The sequence below is a fragment of the Boleophthalmus pectinirostris genome, unplaced genomic scaffold, assembly GCF_026225935.1.
Source record: "Boleophthalmus pectinirostris isolate CB_2022bp ecotype Guang Dong unplaced genomic scaffold, ASM2622593v1 HiC_scaffold_19, whole genome shotgun sequence".
NCBI classification, from domain to species: domain Eukaryota; kingdom Metazoa; phylum Chordata; class Actinopteri; order Gobiiformes; family Gobiidae; genus Boleophthalmus; species Boleophthalmus pectinirostris.
The window spans coordinates 39,473,469-39,496,208 of NW_026571140.1; the positions used below are offsets into that span (position 1 = coordinate 39,473,469).

The window sequence follows — 22,740 nt, forward strand, 5'->3', positions numbered from 1 at the left end:
CCCAGAGACATAGTCCCCCCAGTGTGTCCTGGGTCTTCCCCGGGGCCTCCTCCTGGTGGGACATGCCTGGAACACCTCCTGAGGGAGACGTCCAGGAGGCATCAGAACAGATGCCCGAGCCTCAGCTGCTCCTCTCGACGTGGAGGAGAAGCGGCTCTACTCCGAGTTCCTCCCGTGTGACTGAGCTCCTCACCCTATCTCTAAGGGAGCGCCCAGCCACCCTGCGGAGGAAACTCATTTCGAGCGCTTGTATCCGTGATCTCGTCCTTTTGGTCATTACCCAGAGCCATGACCAAAGGCGAGAGTAGGAACGAAGACTGACAGTAAAATCGAGAGCTTTGCCTTTCGACTCAGCTCCATCTTCACCACAACCTCTTCATTTCAACCCCTTGTACCGTATTTTCTGAACTATTAGACGCTCTGGATTATAAGGCGCACTGTCATTAAATGGTCTATTTTCGAACTTTTTTCACAAATAAACCGCACCGGACTTTAAAGGAAACACAACAGTGTGATGGGTGAGTGGTTTTGTTTGTTTGTTGTTCACGGTGACTCTGGGCTTTGTTCAGTTGTGGCGTGTAGGGAGGTGCTGTCTGGGACCAACGGATTGTCGGCGTGTGTTCGCAGTGACTCAGTTGTTCAGTTCGTGTCTAGAAGTGGCACGTTGCACTCGCTTTTTCGGTTTGTTCCTCCGTTCCGTTCCTCGTCGGCGTGGAGTGATGAGTGTGTCTGTGGGTGTGTTTCTCTGTGCGGTCGCTGTCTGCTCCGTGTGTGTTTGCGTGTTCTGCTGGTGGTTCTGTGGCTTTGTAGTTTACTGAAGTCGTGTTGGGACACTCGAGTGGATTCGTGTATAGGGCGCTCTGGACTGCGGGGTGCACAGTCGTGTTTTGATGGGGTTGGAGGCTTAAGAGCGCGTCCTGTAATGCGGAAAATACGGTCTCTACAATCTCGCGTTTCGTGTTTTATCACATGACATCACAAGGTGGACAGAATGTTTTCAGTTTGAGACTCGGCCTAAATCTGCAGGGTTTGTGTGTTGAACATGTGTGAATGAAACAAAACACAACTCCAGGTCTGTTTGTGATGAGGAAACATTATGACACAGATCAATTAACAGCGTTTTACTGTCCCTTTAAAGGAGCACTGTGTAACTTTTCTGCTTGTCTCCATGGAGATTTTATTGCTTTGCCTTCTGCGGGGCTATGAATCTGAGCGCTGTGATGGCGACGGCGAGGAGAGTCTTGAGTCTGAGACGAATGTTTGTTGTTTTGTCTTTTATGGATGAAGTTTTGTGTCCGTTCTTGGCTCTTGCCTCTGTCTGCAGTTGATGTTCTTAACTGATAAATGAAATTATATTGATTTTTATTTGATTTGAAGATCCCTGGCAACGAATTTAATGTATTTCTGGAGACGAGCAGGTGGTGGACGCTTCACTGCACCTTTACCAACAAATAATAACATGTGTAATACTCGTATTTAAAGGTGCATTGTGTAACTTTTCTGATGGACGGTTCATCAAATGCTTTTACACTGATGTTATTGCTTTGTCTGGAATGTTTCGCAGTGTGGTATTAAATTTTTTTATCTTCACTGAGACCAAACCAGACCAAGTACGAGGCATGTTTGAGCTATAAAACCTGTAACAGAATAAATGTAAGGTACAGCTGTTTAATGTCACAACTTTAAAATACTTGTTATAAGTAATATTGTGTTGTAATGTAAGTATTTCTAACTGTATTTCCTCGTCTCTGTTGCAGCTCTGTGCACAGACGAGTGCGCTCACGGCCGCTGTGTTTCTCCAGACACGTGTCAGTGTGAACCGGGCTGGGGAGGACTGGACTGCTCCAGCGGTCAGTACCACACAATACACAACCACACAGTACAGTTTAACACACAAACCCACAGCAGAGTGCGCACCACAAACAGCAGAGTGCGCACCGCAAACAGCAGAGTGCGCACCGCAAACAACAGAGTGCGCACCGCAAACAGCAGAGTGCGCACCGCAAACAGCAGAGTGCGCACCGCAAACAGCAGAGTGTGTGTGCACCACAAACAGCAGAGTGTGCAACAGCAGAGTGTGCACCACAAACAGCAGAGTGTGCACCGCAAACAGCAGAGTGCGCACCACAAACAGCAGAGTGTGCAACGTAGCATTGGTCCCACCGCTCAGCAGACACTTCATGCCGCTGGACGGACCCTCACTGCCAATAGCGCCAACTTCGCTATGGCAAAGTTTGTTTTGTTTGCAACAAACAGCACCGTGCGATGACGCCATCGGTCGTGCAGGTGTGAACACGACCACAGAACCACAGGTAACAAAAAGTCCCAGCGTAAGTGCGTCTCTAGTACAACAGGCGCTGGGACAGAGAGACGCACTGACTGGACGTCCCTGAGCAAATCCCGCGCCTCAGAAAAACTGTTGTGTCCTGTGTGTCCTGTGTGTTATATATGTATATTATTTATCCGATACCTGATTGGCACATAATGTCTGAGTCCAGATTGAGTCCACAGTCACTTGATCAGCGCCAATTTCCGATCACGTGATCAGATCAGGACAACGCTACATGAACTGCCTGCCTCTTTGCACTTCAATTAAAAAAAAGACCTTTGGAATCTGGAATTTGGCATATTTTTTGTTTCAGTATTTTTTGCAGGGTTATTTTTCCTGTACAGTTATCTCGATATATATATAATATACAGAGATATAACAAAATATATCAATATATATTTTTTGCTCTATATTGCCCAGCCCTTATTCAAGGTATTTTACAGCCTAAATAATTCCATCTTTTATAGTTACACAGTGTAATATTCACTCTTTCCCTGTGTGAGGTCATTTCACTGTCAAATCGCTCATATAGGACAATAATTAAAATGCAAAACACAACACAATTCAACCAATAAACACGCAGATTAACAATGTCTTTAGTGAGGACATGCGCCGGCCCGGGGTACGACACTTAATCCATAACGTTCGTCTCGTGTTCTGTGATTATCGAAGGCTCACAGTTGTTTACAGGAGCGGTGATGGTGCATCTGAATCCATTTATAATGATCACTATGGCATTTCACATGGTCAAAGAGTCAATGAACATTTTCACTCTTCTGAATCCATTTACGCTCTCGATAATGATCACTATGGCATTTCACATGGCCGCAGAGTCAATGGACATTTTCACTCTCCACTGAGCGCGCCGATCACAAGCCCGCTGTGTTTGAGTGTTCACTGAACGGGAGTTTGTGTAATATATAAAGGAGGAAGACTAGATAGAGATATAAAGAAATTGCAGTTGTGATTTTGACTCTAGGTGTTGATGAAAAGTGATTTAAACTCAAAAGTAAATTTAAAAATGCAGATTAAACTCCTTCCCAGATCTTCACCCAGCTCCTCACTTCATGCTTTCCTCTTTCTGCTCTTGTACGTACAGTTTATATACACAGATACTGATTAGGGATGTAACAAAAAACGAAATATCGTGACATCGTATCGTCAAAGTTCTCACAATAATATCAATGACCATGGCGAGGAGAAAATTCAGTTTGTCGACTGGACAAAAGTTAGTTTGGTTGAAGACGTTCCGCAGCTCATCCAAGCTGCTTCTTCAGTTCTGGTCAGACGCTGGTGGACACTTCCTTATATCTGTCTGCAGGGAGGAGCTAACTACACTGAAACTACTCTGAAACTAACACACACTTGTTTACAGTTTCTGTTTGTTAGTTCAGCCTATTGACCTGTACTGGGTGTTGGGTCTAATTAACATAACAATTCATGGCCATAATAGAGCTTCCACACCTCTGGACCTGACCTGGATACACCTGTTGTTCTCTTGTTTGTTTTGATTTAGGTTTGAGGATGGAGTTGTAAATAGGAGATCGATGGTGTCTGAGGCCTCCGTTTCTGTTTAGAGAAAGATTCTCTTTCTTAACAAAAATGGCTTCTTTCACTCCCCTCTCAAACCAAGTCCTTAAAATAGCCCGTGGCTTTTAAGTGGAGATGCACAGCAGACTGAGGTCCACTGCTGCGCTCTCGTCTGTGTTGGTTCATCCTCTTGTGAAGTAGCTGTTTAGTTTCTCCAGTGTAGTGTTCACTGCAGTCTTCACTATTCTGAATGGAGTAGACCACATTGCTTTGTGTGTAACTCGGTGGACTGGGCTCCTCATAACCTGCTTCTGTGGTGAACTGCCCCCACCGATGCCTCATGGGGGACCAGGTTGCTGTCTCTGATTGCACTTGTTAAAGCTTTGAATGGACTGGCTCCACGTTACTTCTTGGACCTTATGCAGATTTAGACCTCTGTGTTCTGAGGTCTGAGGGCCAGCTCCAGCTCATGATCCCTAAAACAGGACTTAAACCAGGAAGGATAGGACCTTTTCTGTGGCCAGCCCCAAACTCTGAAATGTTCTGCCCTCCCACGTTCAAACAGCCCCCACAGTAGAGAGTTTTAAGTCTTAGTCCGATGAGATTCATTATATATTATATATATATTTATATATTATAAGGTTCTTTTTACAGACCAAGAGTTTGTTTTCATACCTGACAGTTTCGACTGCTCACTAGCGGTCTTCCTCAGAGTGATCACGTGATGCTGCTGTGACAGGTTGATCAGCTGTTTTATACAGGTTTTGGCGCTGTCTTCCTACCGACCTCCACCGGTAAAAAGAACATAATAACATAGTTTTAAGTCTTTTCTTAAAACCCTCTTTTATTCTTTGGCGTGTGTTGTGTGGTCCTCTGTGTCTCATCGTTTCAGGACTGGTTTGATCAAAGTTTTAGCTATTTACCTTTTTGCTGTCTTCGTTTTATGATCCCTGTGCAGCACTTTGGAAACTGCTTTGTTTGTAAAATGTGCTATAGAAATAAAGTGGATATGGATAATACATAACAATAATATACTATCATTTTTAAGTACATAATGCATCTCTGTAAATTGAATTGCTGCTGTATTATTTTTATTATTATGTGTCACTGCCAAAAAATCTATGTCATATGGGATAAACAATTATTTATCTATCTATTTATCTATATCTATATGCTTACTATGTGCTTTGACAAAGTTTTACTAAGAAAAGTGGGTCTAGAAACGTCTCCCTGAAAAAAAAAAACAAGATAGAAAACTGAGAAACAGCACAAAATTTATGCAGAATCAACACTTGAACGACTAAACTGTAATTTATCTCCGGTAAAAGAAGTTATATTTTGTTCTGAATGATACTAGAATTTTGAAAAGGAGATGTCACATTTGAGAGAGAAGTGCTACAAATGAGCAGCTGTAGTTGGTCTAAATGGGAAGTGAGCATGGACGTGATTCAGGCTCCATTGTCTCTGGCTCCATTTCAGTCTCTATTGAAAAACTGTGACTCCCTCTCTCTGTAACTGCTGCTGTCAGGCTCGATATTTCTCCGTCATTCGTTATTTTGCTGTTACGATATGATGTGAACGTGAACTGACCAATTAGGTGCCTTCTTTCACCGAGGTGGACGTTCTTGAGTTCTTTTTAAAGACAAGAACGTAAAAAAAACGAGAAGTTAATGTACAGAGAAGAAGACAAAATTAACGTTTTTGGATATCATCGTCGTAACATATCATAGTAAAAAGGTTTGATTGACGGCGTTGCTAAGAGCCCGCTCCCTATTAATCCAGCGGTGTGTGGGTGGCAATACTGAGCGAGGATTGGCTCTTTGGTTGCTATGATACTCTCGGTCGGAATTCCAAATATCCAAATCTGCTCCTATAACTGCAAGCCTCGATGAGCTTCATTTGACTGGAGCTGAACACTATGGGTAACGTCCGACTCACTTAGGTCAGTTGTTTATACAATCTGTGAGGAGGAAGGAGGTTTTAAAATTTGTATGATCTGATTTGACAAAACCCTTCTGGATTCAGAACAGAAAATAGAAGGGTTCAGTCAAGTGGTAACGGAGGGAAACAGGGGCAGATTTTTTACATTCAAATGTTTCTTATTCAGAAACTAGAGGAACTATTGAAATAAGTAAAGTATCAGAATGTAGGAAAGAGTTACACTCCAACAGGGTAAAGTTAAACCTGTGATATTCTTTCAAGTTGTTGACAAACAATTTAAAAACTCATGTCGGTAAAGGAGGGAATGAAATATGCAGCACTTTTTGGGCAATAAATCCAAACAGTGATAACTCTTGGTTCTCACTTACATATCCTTAACAAACTGGTTTGAATATTTGCTTCATATAGTTTTCTACCATATGGTACAAGATTAGGTTGAAAAACCTCTTACTTTTTGACTCATGAGTTTTTTTTATTAAGAAACGTCATGGTAACGGAGGGAAAAGTAACGGAGGGAAAATTGTGCAAACAAGTAGAAGGTGCAGGATTTTACATAATTTGTCATCTTTTTCTTCTGAATACTTTAATATTACTTCAAAATGAAAGGAAACTATTTCTATAAAATATGTCAGTCCTTCCAAGCAAATTTTTTATCATTTTAAATAAATTTTTTTTGAAAAATCATGTACCTTCATCAACAGTTCAAAGATGGAATAACACAAGATATGATGAAATACATCCATTTATTTACATGATTTTCAGGTCTTTGAAATTTGGGAAATAATTTTTGTTCCATGTTTCATACATGGTCTGTTTAAAACAGATGTAAATTTAGAACCAAAAATGGTACAGAAAAAAGGTCAACAGTTTCATAAACTAGAGTACATATGTATCTGTTCAATACATTTTTATATCAGATGCATTAACTTGAATTTTCTCCTTGCTGTTTACTTCTGCTTGACTGGGCCCAGAAGTAACTTAAGGCCGCCACACACTACAGGATTTTTAGATCTTAAACGATTTTTAAACGTGTGACAAAAAGCGCACGTCACATACACGAGGAGAATCTTATGAGATTTAGACCCCGTTTACACTGAAACGAATCCGCGTATCACCGTATCAAAAACTATATGCATCCACACACGACGTTTCTGTGTCCGCAGTCCTTCCTTATCCACACAGATTTGAACATATTTGTTTACATTTTACAGAAACAAAATTTAAAACCGCATGGCTCATTTGCATAAACTGAGCGCTCAAAACCCCCCAAAAAATGCTCGCTCCTTGTGTGCTGATGCAGTTCAGCTTCTGTTGGACTAAAGGACACGACTCAGTGGAATAAGTTAAAATAAAATAGTAAATAAGTAATAAAACTGTCTCAGCTGTGTACAAGAGGTCAAAAGTTGGTTTGTTAATCAACCATCACCCGATTAATCACATAAATAACTAAAGGAATCCAGGCCTATGTTGTTTATAATTATGTTTGGAGATGATTGTGCGCCGCTCATTCTGTCCCAGATCTCTGTAACGCGATTGGTGTGAGCCGTAAGCCTCATATCACAGTGCACAGGTCTGGTATAAGCAGCCCCGGTCTCTCAGGGCTCTGGGTTATTACATCTGTGTTTACCTTTGTTTATTGTGCTCCAGAGTCCAGGGACGGGGCCAGGAGAGCACGGCACGTTATGGAAATGTGCCACACACCGATGCAGAAACAACACTAAGGTTACAGCATTTACATACTTTTACAAGGAAGTGTGTAGAGGCATTTTTGTGGAAATTGGATCATTAACAAAAGGACCAATCACCATGAATCTTACTTTGATATGTTTTGAAGTTTGAACTAATCACTGGATCAGATTTCTTCCTTTTTTAATTTCATATATTACACAAAATTGATTCTTGAGAGCTTTAAAAACTGTCGGATGTAAAGTCTGCCGACTACTTGTCTCCAAAGAAGTGACTGTTTTACCTTGAATGTTTCACAGTTGCTTTGTTAACATGAGATTTAATTCTGAATAAAAATAATTTATTCTGCTTTAAAAAGAGCATGTAAACACTTAAATCTGAATGAAATTGATTATTCGGAATTAAACTTAATACCAAAGTAAGTGGGCGGTTCATTCCGCCAAATTAAAGCCAAATTAATTTATTCCTCGATCATGTAAATGTTTAGCCAGACTGGCGCCACCTAGTGCCTCCGCTCAATTTAATTTCTCTCCAGCGACTAGATCAGGAATCAGAATGCACTAGACGGTTTGCAAAAATGCCGGAAGTGCGAGTTCGAGCACCAACCAATCAGCGAAGAGACATATATTCTGTGTTGGCAACGATTCCCGAGATCGAGGATTTAAAGCTGTAACAAAGAGAATGTTTGAATTTCATCAAGGGGAAAGACGTTATTGTCCTTCTTCCTGTGGGATTTGGGAAAAGCTTAATATAATTGCGCATTACATCCGTCACGACCAAATAGCAGCGATTGGTTAAATTAAAAGTATCCGCCTACTGTCGAGCGAACGAATTCTAATGCTGCCAGGTCATACAGTTTCTATGAAGTGAAACTGCCTGCTGAATAGGGCTAGTAAATGTTTATTCTTCTTAAAAATAATTCCGGTCGTTCAGTTCATGCTCGTTGGGTCGCAGTTCTGACACGATCCGGACGATCTGATTCCACCAGTTCTGTCTGGCATCAGTCAGTCTTCACTTCAGCTGCATTTCTCGCATGAAATGCCACCAAAAGTTCCTCGGGACGCTGAAATGTCCCAGTTTACACCAAACACCAAACTGTCCTGGTTACAGACGTCACAGCCAATGAAATGTTACACATTACAGTTTAATGCAGCTTCCAGCATCAATTAATGTTCCTGTTTACAGGCAACACCTTGGTATGTTTACAGTATTTACCGGTAAGTAGAACGTCATCGTGACGTGGATGGATTTGCTCATTATAACCCATTATAACTCATGAAAAACCCATTATAACTCATGTATAACCCATTATAACTCATGAAAAACCCATGTATAACCCATTATAACTCATGAAAAACCCATTGTCTGAAATGCAGCTGAAGTGAAGACTGACTGATGCTCGCTGTGGCTGTAGTCGTGAATGTTTTAATCTAAACATACAGAGAACCTGATATTTGTTAATTAGCCCTGGGATAACGTTACGTCTGATGTTCGCCAACTGGCTCCACTATGTTTTCTAACATATAGGTGCAATTTCCCGTTCAAAGGAGGTGTTTCTACACAATATTACACAGCAGCGTTCGGTTCCCGAATTCAAGACATTTTTACAATAGATTTTAATTAACCCACTTGTTGGTCGCTGTTGTAGCTTCTTGTGCTATTACTCTGTTTTTACCCTCTGCAACAAACTTGAGCTGTGCAGTCTTGATCTTGATCGATGTTTCTTCTGCTCGATGGATAATGTCTGTGAAGTGATGACGTATTTTTGACAGTAAAGTTCCGTCTGTGAATTCGTATTCGTACTGATGAAAGCGTAATCGTAAATTTTCATTTCGTGATTGTAATTCATGACGTCGTAATTTTTCAATTCGTATTCTGATGGATAAAATACACACAATATATTTTATGTACGACTGGACTCATTTGAGAGTTTACAAATATTTATTTTATGCGCAACTACAGCCAAATATGCACGGATTTCAATTTTATGCGCACGAATATTTTTGAGAGCTTTTTACTCCATACAGATCTTTTTCATTTTTTGTCCTAACAACATGAAACTTGGCACTGCACACACCCGTCCCATTAAGATGACACCCTCAAAATTTGAGATCGGCCGGATGAGCGGTTCGAGAGTTATGCATGGAACAAACAAACAAACACACACACACAGACAGACAGACGCTCCTTGCATTAATAGATGATTGTAGTGAAGGCGAATGGAGTTTAAAAACACAGTGGAGCACTTCTTGTGTTTTGAGCTTTGGAGATGTAAACAGACAATTTTATTTCATTCTAGAGAAGAACTCAAACTCCAAATCTGCAGGGTGTGTGTGTTAAACATGTGTGAATGAAACAAAACACAACTCCAGGTCTGTTTGTGACGAGGAAACTACATTATAACATAAATCAGAAAACATCGTAATACTGACCCTTTAAACATTTCCATTTTGTCTCTGGCAAGGAATTTAAGGGTGCAATATAAAAATCAATAAAAGGCTTTGAATGACTGATTGGATCACATTACATTTTGCAATAATATTACAATTTTTCATAAACATCCAGAAATTTGAAAATTGATTTTTAAATTAGTGTCCAGACCAGATTTGATCCAAAATACATTCAGCGATTTTGCCTTTATTTACTTGATGCACCTTCACTAAAATCTTTTGGACAGTTTCATCCCTGGAACTGCAGATCTCTCCTGAACAAAAGGTAAAAGGTGAAACTATCAATACATGACATCACAAGGTGGAGCGGAGCATTTTGAGTTTTAGATGTAGACAGACTAATGACAAAGCAAAACATGATAAAACTCAACTCCAGCTCTGTTTTTGAGGAGGAAACAACATTATAACATGACTTAAAGTTCACCTGAGTCCATTTTGTGTAATATAACAGCAGATGTCCCCAACCCCCGGGACGTGGACCGGTACCGGGCCGTGGGTCGTTTGGTACCGGACCACAAAAGCGTGAACCCCCCTCCTGTACGCCGCGTGGACCGTGCCTCCTCCTGTGTTTACCGCGCCTCTAAACTAGAACTAAAACCAGGACTAAAACCAAGTCTAAACCAGGTCTAAAACCAGGACTGAAGTAGGACTAAAATCAGTTCTAACCCAGGTTTAAACCAAGTCTAAACCAGGTCTAAAACCAGGACTGAAGTAGGACTAAACCAGAACTAAAACCAGGTCTAACACCAGGACTAAAACCAGGCCTAAACCAGGATTAAACCACAACTAAACCAGAACTAAAAGTAGGACTAAAATCAGTTCTAACCCAGGTTTAAACCAGGTCTAAAACCAGGTCTAAATCAGGTCTATACCAGGACTTAAACAGAACTAAACCAGAACTAAGACCGGGACTAAAGCCAGGACTAAACCACAACTAAACCAGAACTAACCAGGACTACAATCAGGTCTAAAACCAGGTCTAAAACCAGAACGAGACCAGGACTCAAACCAGGATTAAAATCAGGTCTAAACCAGGTCTAAACCAGGTCTAAACCAGAACTAAGACCAGGACTAAAACCAGGACTAAACCAGAACTAAAACCAGAACTAACCAGGACTACAATCAGGTCTAAAACCAGGTCTAAAACCAGAACGAAACCAGGACTCAAACCAGGACTAAAATCAGGTCTAAATCAGGTCTAAACCAGGACTAAACTACAACTAAATCAGATCTAAAACCAGGACTAAAATCAGGTCTAAAACCAGATCTAAAACCAGAACGAAACCAGGACTCAAACCAGGACTAAACTCAGGTCTAAACTCAGGTCTAAACCAGGTCTAAACCAGGTCTAAACCAGGTCTAAATCAGAACTAAGACCAGGACTAAAACCAGGACTAAACCAGAACTAAAACCAGAACTAACCAGGACTACAATCAGGTCTAAAACCAGATCTAAAACCAGAACGAAACCAGGACTCAAACCAGGTCTAAACCAGGTCTAAATCAGAACTAAGACCAGGACTAAAACCAGGACTACAATCAGGTCTAAAACCAGAACGAAACCAGGACTCAAACCAGGACTAAAATCAGGTCTAAACCAGGTCTAAACCAGAACTAAACTACAACTAAATCAGAACTAAAACCAGGACTAAAATCAGGTCTAAAACCAGATCTAAAACCAGGACTAAAACCAGGACTAAACCAGAACGAAACCAGAACTAAAACCTGGACTCAAACCAGGACTAAAATCAGGTCTAAACCAGGTCTAAAACCAGAAATAAAACAGGATTTAACCAAGACTAAACCAAGACTAAAATCAACTCTAAATCAGGACTAAACCAGGACTAAACCAGGTCAAAACCAGGTCTAAAATCAGGTCTAAACCAGTCTGCGGCTCAGAAAAGTTTGAGTACTACTGTAATATAGTCCCTTTAAATGTAAAATGTAAACGTCACCAGTTTTATTCCTGACATACAGTAGTTTTCTCGGTTGTAACTTCACTGTATCTCTCCGTTTTGAGTTCAAACTCCGTCTCCTCCTTCTCCTCCGCCGCCGTGACCAGCCCCACCCCCCCCCAAACCCGCGGAGCCCATTCATCACGGCTCTGATGGCGCTGCGAGTCTGCGATAACCATGGTTACGTATGCATCTCCCGCACCAGCACAGATACTCACTTCTACGGCGAGACAACGGCGAAATGAGCCGCTCTTAGATTAAACATCACACAGATTCTATTTCTATTATAAAACTGTATTCTTCTCGGTGTCTGGGAAAGAACGTTGTTTTGAGAAGGCGCAGTTTGATCGGGTCGACTCGGGGCTTACAGAGATGTTCTGAAAGCCACAAAGACACGCGCAGTAAGTGGAGACGTTTGCCCCACGAACACAAAAGTTGCTGGTAATGTGTACTCAAGGTTTTGGTTAAGTTTGTAAAGGCGTTTTTCTGGAGTATATTGTATTGAAAATAATTAGTTTCATCAGGTTTAGAATTTTAAATGCAGCTGAAATTCGCACCTTAAATTTTTATCTGGTTCCTGAAGAGTTGAGCAGGTTTTGTATTCACCCTGTGCGACTGTCCACCTGTGATAATTCCACCATTTATGGACCGATTGTCACCAAATTTGGTACGTGGGTCGTGCTGCAAAAAAAAAAAAAGTTTGGTGACGATCCGAGGTCATTTGAGGTCACACGGGTCAATTGAAAGGTCACGCCATTATAAAGGATCGTCAATTTTCGTCAATTTCTGAACCATCTGCGGGCTAAAATATTCACCCAATCACCTCACAAGTTGGCACACACATAACCGGGGCAGACTGGATGTTACAGGTTGACACCAGTCAAGGTCACTTGAAGGTCAAGGTAACCAAGGTCAAATATACGTTTTTGGTCATAACTCCGCGAAGGATCGAGCTCGAGCAACGGGAGTGTCTCAAAACCTCAGAAAAATTATCATCTATTTATAATTCTATGCATTTATAGTAAAATATTAACAGTTTTCCAGATAATCACTAATTATAACAGTTCCTTTCCGTTAAAATTCTAACTGGAACGAAAATAATTTCCATTTCTTGTTTTTCTGGTGATACACAACACACTGATCTACAGTCACACAACTAACATATACATGTTCAATATTTTGGTTCCACACTAGTAAACACAGACATTCTCATGTGTGACCAACATCACACAAATGTTCATGGGCCTGTACACATACACACATTACACTGTGGATATAATGATCATGTGATATGGACTGAGCTCCTCATAAACTGCTGCTGTGTTGATGAACTGACCCACCGACGCCTCATGGGGACCAGGTTGATATCTCAGATTTCGCTTGTTTAACTATGAAAATACATGTTTGGAGTATTTTTATTCAGAATTTTAGTTGCTAAGATTTTTTTTGTTTGTTTTGAACTTTTTTTTTGCCCCAAATCAATCCACATCAACAGTGTCCTGAGACTGGGCCCTCACATAATTTATATATTTACTTTTTTCCCCTTTTTTCTAGAAGAAAAAATGAACAAAAACAAGAGATAAAAAAAAATATATATACTATATATATATATATATATATATATATATATATAAACAGAAAATAAATCATGTTAGGGCATAAGCCTCTTAATTGAAAAAGTCAATAACTGGACCCCACTTCTTTTCAAAAATCGACACCCTGAGCTGTAGTTGAGCCGTTAACACTTCCATTGTATAAACTTGTACCAGTAGATCGTGATCATTTTTCTTGCAGTCATCAGAAGAAGATGCAACAGAAAGCACTGATCATGAGAGAAACCATCAGGAAATGCATCAAGCAAAAACATCTTTGAGTCCAACAACAGGTCCACAGCCAAAATATTCTGTAGAACATCTTTAACATCCATCCAGAAACACTGTATACTGGCACAGTCCCAAAATATGAGTTTGGTCGCCCACAATTCCTCCAACATTTGTCACTAGTTGCTGAGATTCTAAATGTACTTTTTCACACAGATATTTTCTAGCTCTTAAATTCAACAGTCAAAATTCAGAGTGTAAAATTTGTGAGGAAAAATTTCCCAACAAAGACCCGAGGCAAAAGCAATCGATCATGTGCGTGTGAAGAGGACAGAGGCTGTTTCCTATCGGCCGTTCTCGTCTTTAGAGTAAAACTTAAGAAATAAAAGAGACGAGGTTTTGATGAGGATAATTCTGACCAATCAGATCGCTTCATTACACCGTTTCTCAGAGGTGGGACTTGCGAGTCGTGACTTGGACACGAGTCAGACTTGAGGCACTATTTTTAGGACATGAGACTTGACTTAGGACTCGACTTGGACTTGAAGGTCAGTCACTTGGGACTTGACTCGGACTTGAGGCCTGTGACTTGAGAAGACTTGATGCTTCTCCTAAAAATATATATGTTTTTACAAAATATTTTTCTCTTTACAGTTGATAAATGTGGAGCTGAATTTTACAGAAACAAACTAGAACATGTTCCTCCCACTTCTGTTTGGTACTTTGGGTAAAACTTAAAGTACTGTGATGCAGTATCCTCAAAAGTACTACAGTAATATACAGTACAATACATTAAAACAGAATGAACTACATAGAACATGATCCTTCATCATAAAATAACTGTTATTAAGCATTTTAAAATCTGAATTCTTTCTATTCTGACCGTAATAATTCACACTAAGATCTTGTCAAGACATTTAAAAAGGAAAAAATAGCATTTCTACAACTTTATAAATACTCATATATAAAAATACCACGACTTTTTAAGTACAATTTAGTTTAAAAGTCATATAAATCTAAGATATATTTGGTACTTTTTTGGTTTAAAGACTTGAAATGATTTGAAGCTCAAAGCAGACGACTTGGACTCGACTTGGACTCGACTTGGACTTATGAGCCAGTGACTCGAGACTCGACTTGGACTTGACTTGGACTTATGGGCCAGTGACTCGAGACTCGACTTGGACTTGACTTGGACTTATGGGCCAGTGACTCGAGACTCGACTTGGACTTGACTTGGACTTATGGGCCAGTGACTCGATACTCAACTTGGACTTGACTTGGACTTATGAGCCAGTGACTCGAGACTCGACTTGACTTGGACTTATGAGCCAGTGACTCGAGACTCGACTTGACTTGGACTTATGAGCCAGTGACTCGAGACTCGACTTGACTTGGACTTATGAGCCAGTGACTCGAGACTCGACTTGACTTGGACTTATGAGCCAGTGACTCGAGACTCGACTCGACTTGGACTTATGAGCCAGTGACTCGAGACTCGACTCGACTTGGACTTATGAGCCAGTGACTCGAGACTCGACTCGACTTGGACTTATGAGCCAGTGACTCGAGACTCGACTCGACTTGGACTTATGAGCCAGTGACTCGAGACTCAACTTGGACTTGACTTGGACTTATGGGCCAGTGACTCGAGACTCGAGTTGGATTTATGAGCCAGTGACTCGAGACTCGACTTGAACTTGACTTGGACTTATGAGCCAGTGACTCGAGTCTCGACTTGGACTTGACTTGGACTTATGAGCCAGTGACTCGAGACTCGACTTGACTTGGACTTATGAGCCAGTGACTCGAGACTCGACTTGGACTCGACTTGGACTTGACTTGGACTTATGGGCCAGTGACTCGAGACTCGACTTGGACTTGACTTGGACTTATGGGCCAGTGACTCGAGACTCGACTTGGACTTGACCTGTATTTGACTTGGGACTTGACTCGGACTTGAGGTCAAAGACTTGAGACTTGCAAAAACAATGACCTGGTTAAATCGCGTCACTTTGGATCTGTTGCTTCTGTTTTGGCATCTTGGATTTTTCCTGCCAATTTTTTCCACTTCATTTTCCGCTCTGAATTTTGAGTGTTGAATTTGAGACCTTGAAATATTTGTACTTAATATTTAATTTTTATATTTTATTTTATTTTTATGTTGAATTTTAAACACTTTGAAAATGTACGCTTAAATTTTCAGCATCTAAAATTCAGAATAAAAATAATTCAAACATGTATTTTTCAGAGTTGCGAGAAATTCAACTGTATTTAAAATTCAAAATCTGATAGACAAAATTATCCTCCATAGTTTTGAGATTTGATTTGTGATTGTTTAATTGATTCTTTGCAGCTGAAGTCATTAACATTCCTTGGGGATGTGACGCTAACAGAAGGCACAACTCTGTCTGAAGCTCAGTTCCTCAAATTGGACTTAATCTGAGTTTTATTTTAACAAAATCTGACCAGAAAAAAACAAAAACAAAACTGACTTACTGATCCTGAACACTCGGACTGACCCCAGGCTCTTAAAAATGTGCTCTTTAAATCCATTTTGTAACTTTTCTCAAGTTTTCAGACAACTTTTTCAACAGTGTTTGCAACTCCTAAACATTTCACCATTTGGGATTCATGTAGAACATTGTTTCCCAAAGACTGGGTCACGTCCTTCAGGTGGGTTACAAGAGATTTTTTTTTAATCGTCTTGTCATGATGTGCGTGTCGATCTGTGATATACATTTCTGACACACGAAAGAGCGAGTGAATATCCTGTTGTCATTAGAACCAGTGTTTCTATGCTTATTCCTTTCACTACCACATGCAGTACCGGTCAAATGTTTTAGAACACCTCACTTTTTTCCATTTTTTTACTCTTTACTGTTGACCAAAATATATTCTAAACTTTTGATTCATGAAAGTGTCCACCTTTGGCAGATATAACACCTGAACACACTCTCACCGTTTCTCAGATTTTTTTTCTGTGCAATTTTGCAATTTTTTACAGCGTATGAACGCTTATTGTGTATTACAGGCGGGTAGTAATTACACACGTGTGGGTCAGGACTAAACCAGGTCTAAACCAGGACTAATCTTGGACTTAAGAGAGAAAACGCCGAGCAGTTTGTCAGCAAAGCGCGATCGGGCAATCGCCGCGTTTAACTCCATGAGGTGCGGAGCTGAGCTGGTCCTTTCTCCTGCGTCACCTCCGAGTCCGTCCAGACGATGAGTCCTGTTTCATCCATCCATTTCATGTAACATAGTTCAGTCGTGGATTAGTCCTCCTCTTCAGTCCTGGAATCAGTCCTGGTTTAGTCTTGGTTCAGTCCGTGGCGTAGGCAGCGCAAAAGTTTGATATAATCTCTGGTTAACGGGCAGGTGCGGTCCTGTCCTGCACGGGTGCGGTCCTGTACTGGGGGTCTCCAAAAATGGAACCGTGCGGGACTCTGCGCTGTCGGCTCCATTATGGAATAAATGAATCTTCAGTTCGTTACATAAAGAAGGAGGAAAATAACACAAGAACGACAGAAGCAACAAGTTTTAAGAAGGAAGTAAAAAGGGTTGCACCTGTCCTGTCTGAGAAAAGTGTATAAAGTTTGTGCTGATGGGTTTTACAGCCTTAACACAGATAGAATAAGTGTAAAATATAAAGTTAACAACTTTACGGGTTATTTTTAGAACATATCACGGGTTATTTTTAGAACATATCTCCCGCGATAAACGAGGGACACTGTCCTCTCACCTCACAACCTGTGCACATGGACTCACACTTGTCCCGACCGGACAGAAAACAGAGAATTTCTTGTACAAGTCACTGTTAAATGCTCATTTGTGCTTCGGTATGCTGCAGGTTGACCGACTGTGTCTGCTCGCTCCTTCTGAGTCACAGACGCTACGAGAGACGCTCAGATTAATGCCCCCAATGAACTGTACTGAAAACCCGGACATTTGCATCACTTTATAAAAAAAAAAACACGGACGCCCCGGACATGACGCAAAATACGGACATGTCCGGGGAAAAACAGACGTTTGGTCACCCTAGTTTTACCGTCTTGTTCTTTTTTCCTGAGGTAGTTTTGACAGAGCTTGTATCTTTTATCTTTTTTTTTAAACCTCTGTTTGTTCAGTTTTTACCTTTGTACCATTTCAAGTTCTTCATTGGACTTGCACGATTTGAACTGTAACAAATAACTGGAAACATTAGGCTGTTCTGAAACTTTTGACCGGTAGTGTACGTGTGAATTGGGATTTTCTGTGTTCACAAAAATGAAGCCAAAGCACAGAAACTGACCGGATCCTGCGCCTGATCTGCTGCCGCGTTCTCCTTCTGCTTCCTGAACTGGAACGCGCCACAAAAACGCAGACAGAAATGTTGAACTGTTAAGACATTTTCGAATAATGTCTATTGACTTGGGTCGTGAAGGTTTGTGATTTTTAAAATACGGGCCTCAGAAAAAAGTTTGAGAAACACTGATATAGAAAATCCGTGTATCATCCGTGGACTGGTCCTGGACCTGGATCAGTCCTGGTTCAGTCCGTACGCGGTGCAAAAGTCCGGCACTGCAGTCATGGAAGTCACGGAAACGGGAAACGGCCATTATCCGTTTTTTTCATTCTTCATTTAAACACAAAATCGAAAACTGAAAAAAACAAATCATTATCTGTTTTTTCATTTTGGTTTTGGAGACAAATAATGAAGATGTTTTTTAATTTTCTTATTTTTGGTTTTATATTTTAAAACGAACGAACGAATGATACGCTGATGTAGAACACCCCCAGCGCGACGCCACCGCAAAGTTTCGACAGGGATGTGACGAGACTCAATTTACACAATATGAGATTAAATATAAAAATAAGATTCTTAGTATAAATTGTGTGATTCAGTTCAACGTTTTTAATTTATTTGATTTAATATTTTTGTTGGCATTCTAGTATTGCTTTTTGAAACTAAAAGAAATATAAACTACAGCACGTAAAAAAAAAAAAAAAAAAGGAGTATTGGAGAGAAGAGTGAAATCTGAACTGCTAATCAAGAATCCAATGCATTTGAAAACATGTTTATATTCGTCTAAATTACACTGTTTCCAGGATTTTTCATTAAAACAGGCGAGACAAGACGAGGCAGGTTTATTTGTAGAGCACAATCCGTACACAAGTTATTCAAAACGCTTTACGGAATAAGAAAGACATTGAAATGACAATACAAATGGATCAAAACATAAATAATCATCATTAAATTAATAATAATAATAAAAAAAATACTGGATTCTTTGTTTCTTTCACATAGCGACAGACATTGGTGCTGATATAGATTTGCAAAAATTTTTTAGGGATGAAAAATGTATCAGTTCTTCTTATTTATTTATTTCAGATGCAGATATTATTTGGTCCACAGTTAAAAAGAAAAACAGGACATAAAAGATACACAAGGCAACCAAATTAGTCCATAAAGTTCATTAAAAAGTGTGGAGTTTCTGTGCCCAGTGTTTTCTCAGAGCAGAGGTGTAACAGCATGAACTTATTACTGATCATTTTTAGTCGATATCTGATATCTGATATTAGTATCGGCTCAAAAACAATTCTGGAATATCAAGTCAGTGTTATTTATTATGTGAAGATTTATTTTTCTGTTTTTAGTGGAAATAATTGGTACAGTTTTCGGACAATAAATCGCTCCGGAGTATAAGTCGCTCCAGCCACCAAAAAAACATATATAAGTTTCACTTTTTGGGGGAAATGTATTTTAGAAAATCAGAGACCAGGAACCGATATTTCATCTTGAAAAGGGCAAGTTCTAGTAAAAACAATAGAACAGAGAACAACAGACTGTTAACGTCACATATGAACAGTTCTTCAGATAAACTATAACATAAACAACAGAACAGAACAAGTTTAACAAACTCTCCATCTCACTCCAAATCACTAAATCCATTCAATTCTTCATCCTCGGTGTCACTTCTGAGCAACTCCACGACCTCCGGAGGTAAACAGAGCGACGCTTCCTCTTCTGTGTCGCTGTCGTCAGACTCAGCGTCAGTTCCAGTTAGAATTATTCGGGTCTTTCTGAATCCCGACAGGATGGTTTCAGTGTCACTGAAGTCCAGGCTTTGTCCATCCATCCAGTGACTTCAGGAAAGTTTCATGGTGCATCCTCCCGGTGTCACAAGTTTCTCTCTCACTGCAAACTTTCTTACTGCTGCTCGATTACCATTTTCAGCTGTAGATTTTGCTACTTCCAGCAGGACAGAGGCTCTTTCTGCAGGAGACATGTGCAGTAGAGTGAAGTGACAGTGGTACAGGAGGAACAGGAGCAGCAGATACTCACACACAAGACTAGAACCTCTCACCGCTTCACTGTGAACATTTTAATATACAAGTTGCACCGGAGCATAAGTCGCAGGTAACACCCAAACCATGAAAAAAAGTGCAACTTATAGTATGAAAACTACGGTAATCATTATCATAAAATCTGTAGGGTTTTTTTGTTTTTTTTTAACTAAAACTTTACTTCAGTTTGTGTAACTTCTCATAGATTTTTTATTTTTTTTGTTATCAGCCATAACTGCAACAACTGGATGTTTATTGGATTATTATTTATATCAGTACACGACCAGCACCTGGAGATATGAACCCTCAACTCACCGTGATAATTTCGTACAGTGTAGTCTATGCTTCTGTTGTAGGGAGTATTATACCTCGGATGATGCAGGCGAAGACAACAAGGACTGAGCTGACCACCCGTAATTTTTAATTGGGTCAAACTCTGTTACCAAAATAACCTCTGCCTTTGCAATTTGACAATCGCAAAGGTTCAAATTGCGGCTTTGATTAGGATTGCGCTGCTCTAATCTGATAGAAAAAACAAATAAAGCACTTTGTCTTCACCTCTGAGTGCACAACGCTGCTTCAAATCCATCCGAGGAGCCGTTTCAACATTTATTTGACATATTTTTTACTTCTGTAAGTTTTAAACGCGGTGACACATTCTTTAGACCTTCATTCTTGTCCACTTGTGCAGCCCTGAGAAAGAGCAGTGCAGACATACGCTCTGTCTGCGTGAGACGAGGAGGAGGAGGAGGAGGAGGAGGAGGAGGTATGTAGATGAAGATAGAGATAATGAAGGCCATTATCAGATGAAGGAGACGAAACTATGAAAGGAGCAAAATCAAAATACTCAGGAAAAACCCAAGGACAAGTGGAAATAGGCTTTTAACATGTTTAACCCGAGACAGATTCATATTCAGATTCAAATTGTATAAGAACAGAACATTTCTTATCTTAAATGTGAGGTTTAGTTTGGTTGCTTTATTTGTATCTACGAGTATTACACTTCTATGTGGTATTAACTATCAACACATGGGTAACACTTTATAATAACTACACCTTATTATGCTTAATAAAGCATGAACAAAGACTTAAGTAATAATGATTCACGCTTAGTAACTACTTAATTACTACCTGAATTAGCACTTAACTTGCACTTAATTCACCTGTGCTGTAAATAGTCACTCATAAGAATTTCTTACTTAATTACTCATGAACTAACCATTTGTGTGTGCATTTGTAAATGTATATTTAAGTTAGGGATGGGCATGATTAATCGATTAATCGATAATTGATCATGAAGAATTTCATCGATTATGTTCATTTTAATTGACAAACCGAATGTATGTTGCTGTGCCAAACAGGTGTGTACATGTGTCTCTGCATCAGAAGGAGCGAGACACAAACATTCGGTCAGTCTGCAACGTACCGAAGCACAAATGTGTATTTAACGATGATTTGTACAAGAAATTCCACACTTTCTGTTGCGTTCGGGACAAGTGTGAGTCCATGTGCACAGTGTATAAAGCAGCACATATGTTTCTGTGTCCAGTGGGAAAAAGTTTTGCCAGGTGAGAGTCGCTCAATGTCGATGACGAGTCCCCACCTCCCTCCCCCCGTACGGTGTCCTGGTTTTGACAAACGCAAATCTGGTCACACTAACCTGTATTCACCTGAGTCATGTCTTTTAATCCAACAGAAATTGAACCACATCAGCGACACAAGAGCTGTTTTATCTTAGTTTATGCAAATTAGCGATGTGGTTTTAAGTTTTGTTTCTGTGAGAGTTGCGAACAAAACTGAATTAAACACATTATAATGTCAAACGGGCTGATGTGGCTCTAGAGTCGTTACGGTTTATATGTCGTAAAGTTGAATTTATTTATGCAGATTAGTAGTGCAGATAGTAATAATAATGATGATCAATTTTAATATAAAAACGTTAACAATTAATCTATAATCGATCGTTAATTCTTCCAACGATCGATTAAGAAAATTTTATCGAATGCCCGTCCCTAATTTAAGTTCAAATTTTAGCATTTATTAATGATTAGTAAGCCATGAGAGAATGATTTACTAGTAATGCATTATTGTTTCTCTGAAATTTGACCAACGTTAACAAATGCTTAATAAAGCATAATTAGTCTTCACTTTAGAAAAGCTCTAAAAAAGACTGAACTAACAGATAACAGCTGCCTGAATGATCATTTCATTGCATTATTAGTAAATCATTCTCTCATAGCTTATTAATCATTAATAAATGCTCAAATTTGTACCTAAATATGCATTTGTAAACATGCAGATGGTTAGTTCATGAGTAATTAAGAAGTATTGAGTAACTATTTACAGCACAGGCGAATTAAGTGCAAGTTAAGTGCTAATTCAGGTAGTAATTAAGTAATTACTAAGCGTGAATCATTATTAATTAAGTCTTTGTTCATGCTTTTTTAAGGCTAAATAAGGTGTAGTTATTATAAAGTGTTTAGATCACCATTTTAACTCATCGCATCGTGTTTGTGAAGTCGTAGTGTTTTGTTTTCTGGGAGCATGAGTGACGTAGGCTTGTGGGTGGAGCATTGGGCAGAATTGTACTTGAATAAGCCCATTAGAGATCTCTAGATTACTCAAACATGACATCTAAAACCTCTTCAGACATGTTTTTATGAGTGAGGGATGTAAACATTATTATAAATATTGTGAATTACA

At 39.8% G+C, this 22,740-nt stretch overlaps 1 protein-coding gene across 1 annotated transcript in view; it reads left to right on the top strand.

Annotated features, from left to right (window-relative positions):
• LOC110162155 (multiple epidermal growth factor-like domains protein 11) overlaps nucleotides 1-22,740 on the top strand; it is a 265,012-nt gene that overhangs the window by 59,917 nt on the left and 182,355 nt on the right. The window contains exon 4 of the mRNA XM_055154873.1: nucleotides 1,758-1,850. Coding sequence (XP_055010848.1) covers nucleotides 1,758-1,850 — 93 coding nt within the window. The remainder of the gene's footprint in view (nucleotides 1-1,757; nucleotides 1,851-22,740) is intronic.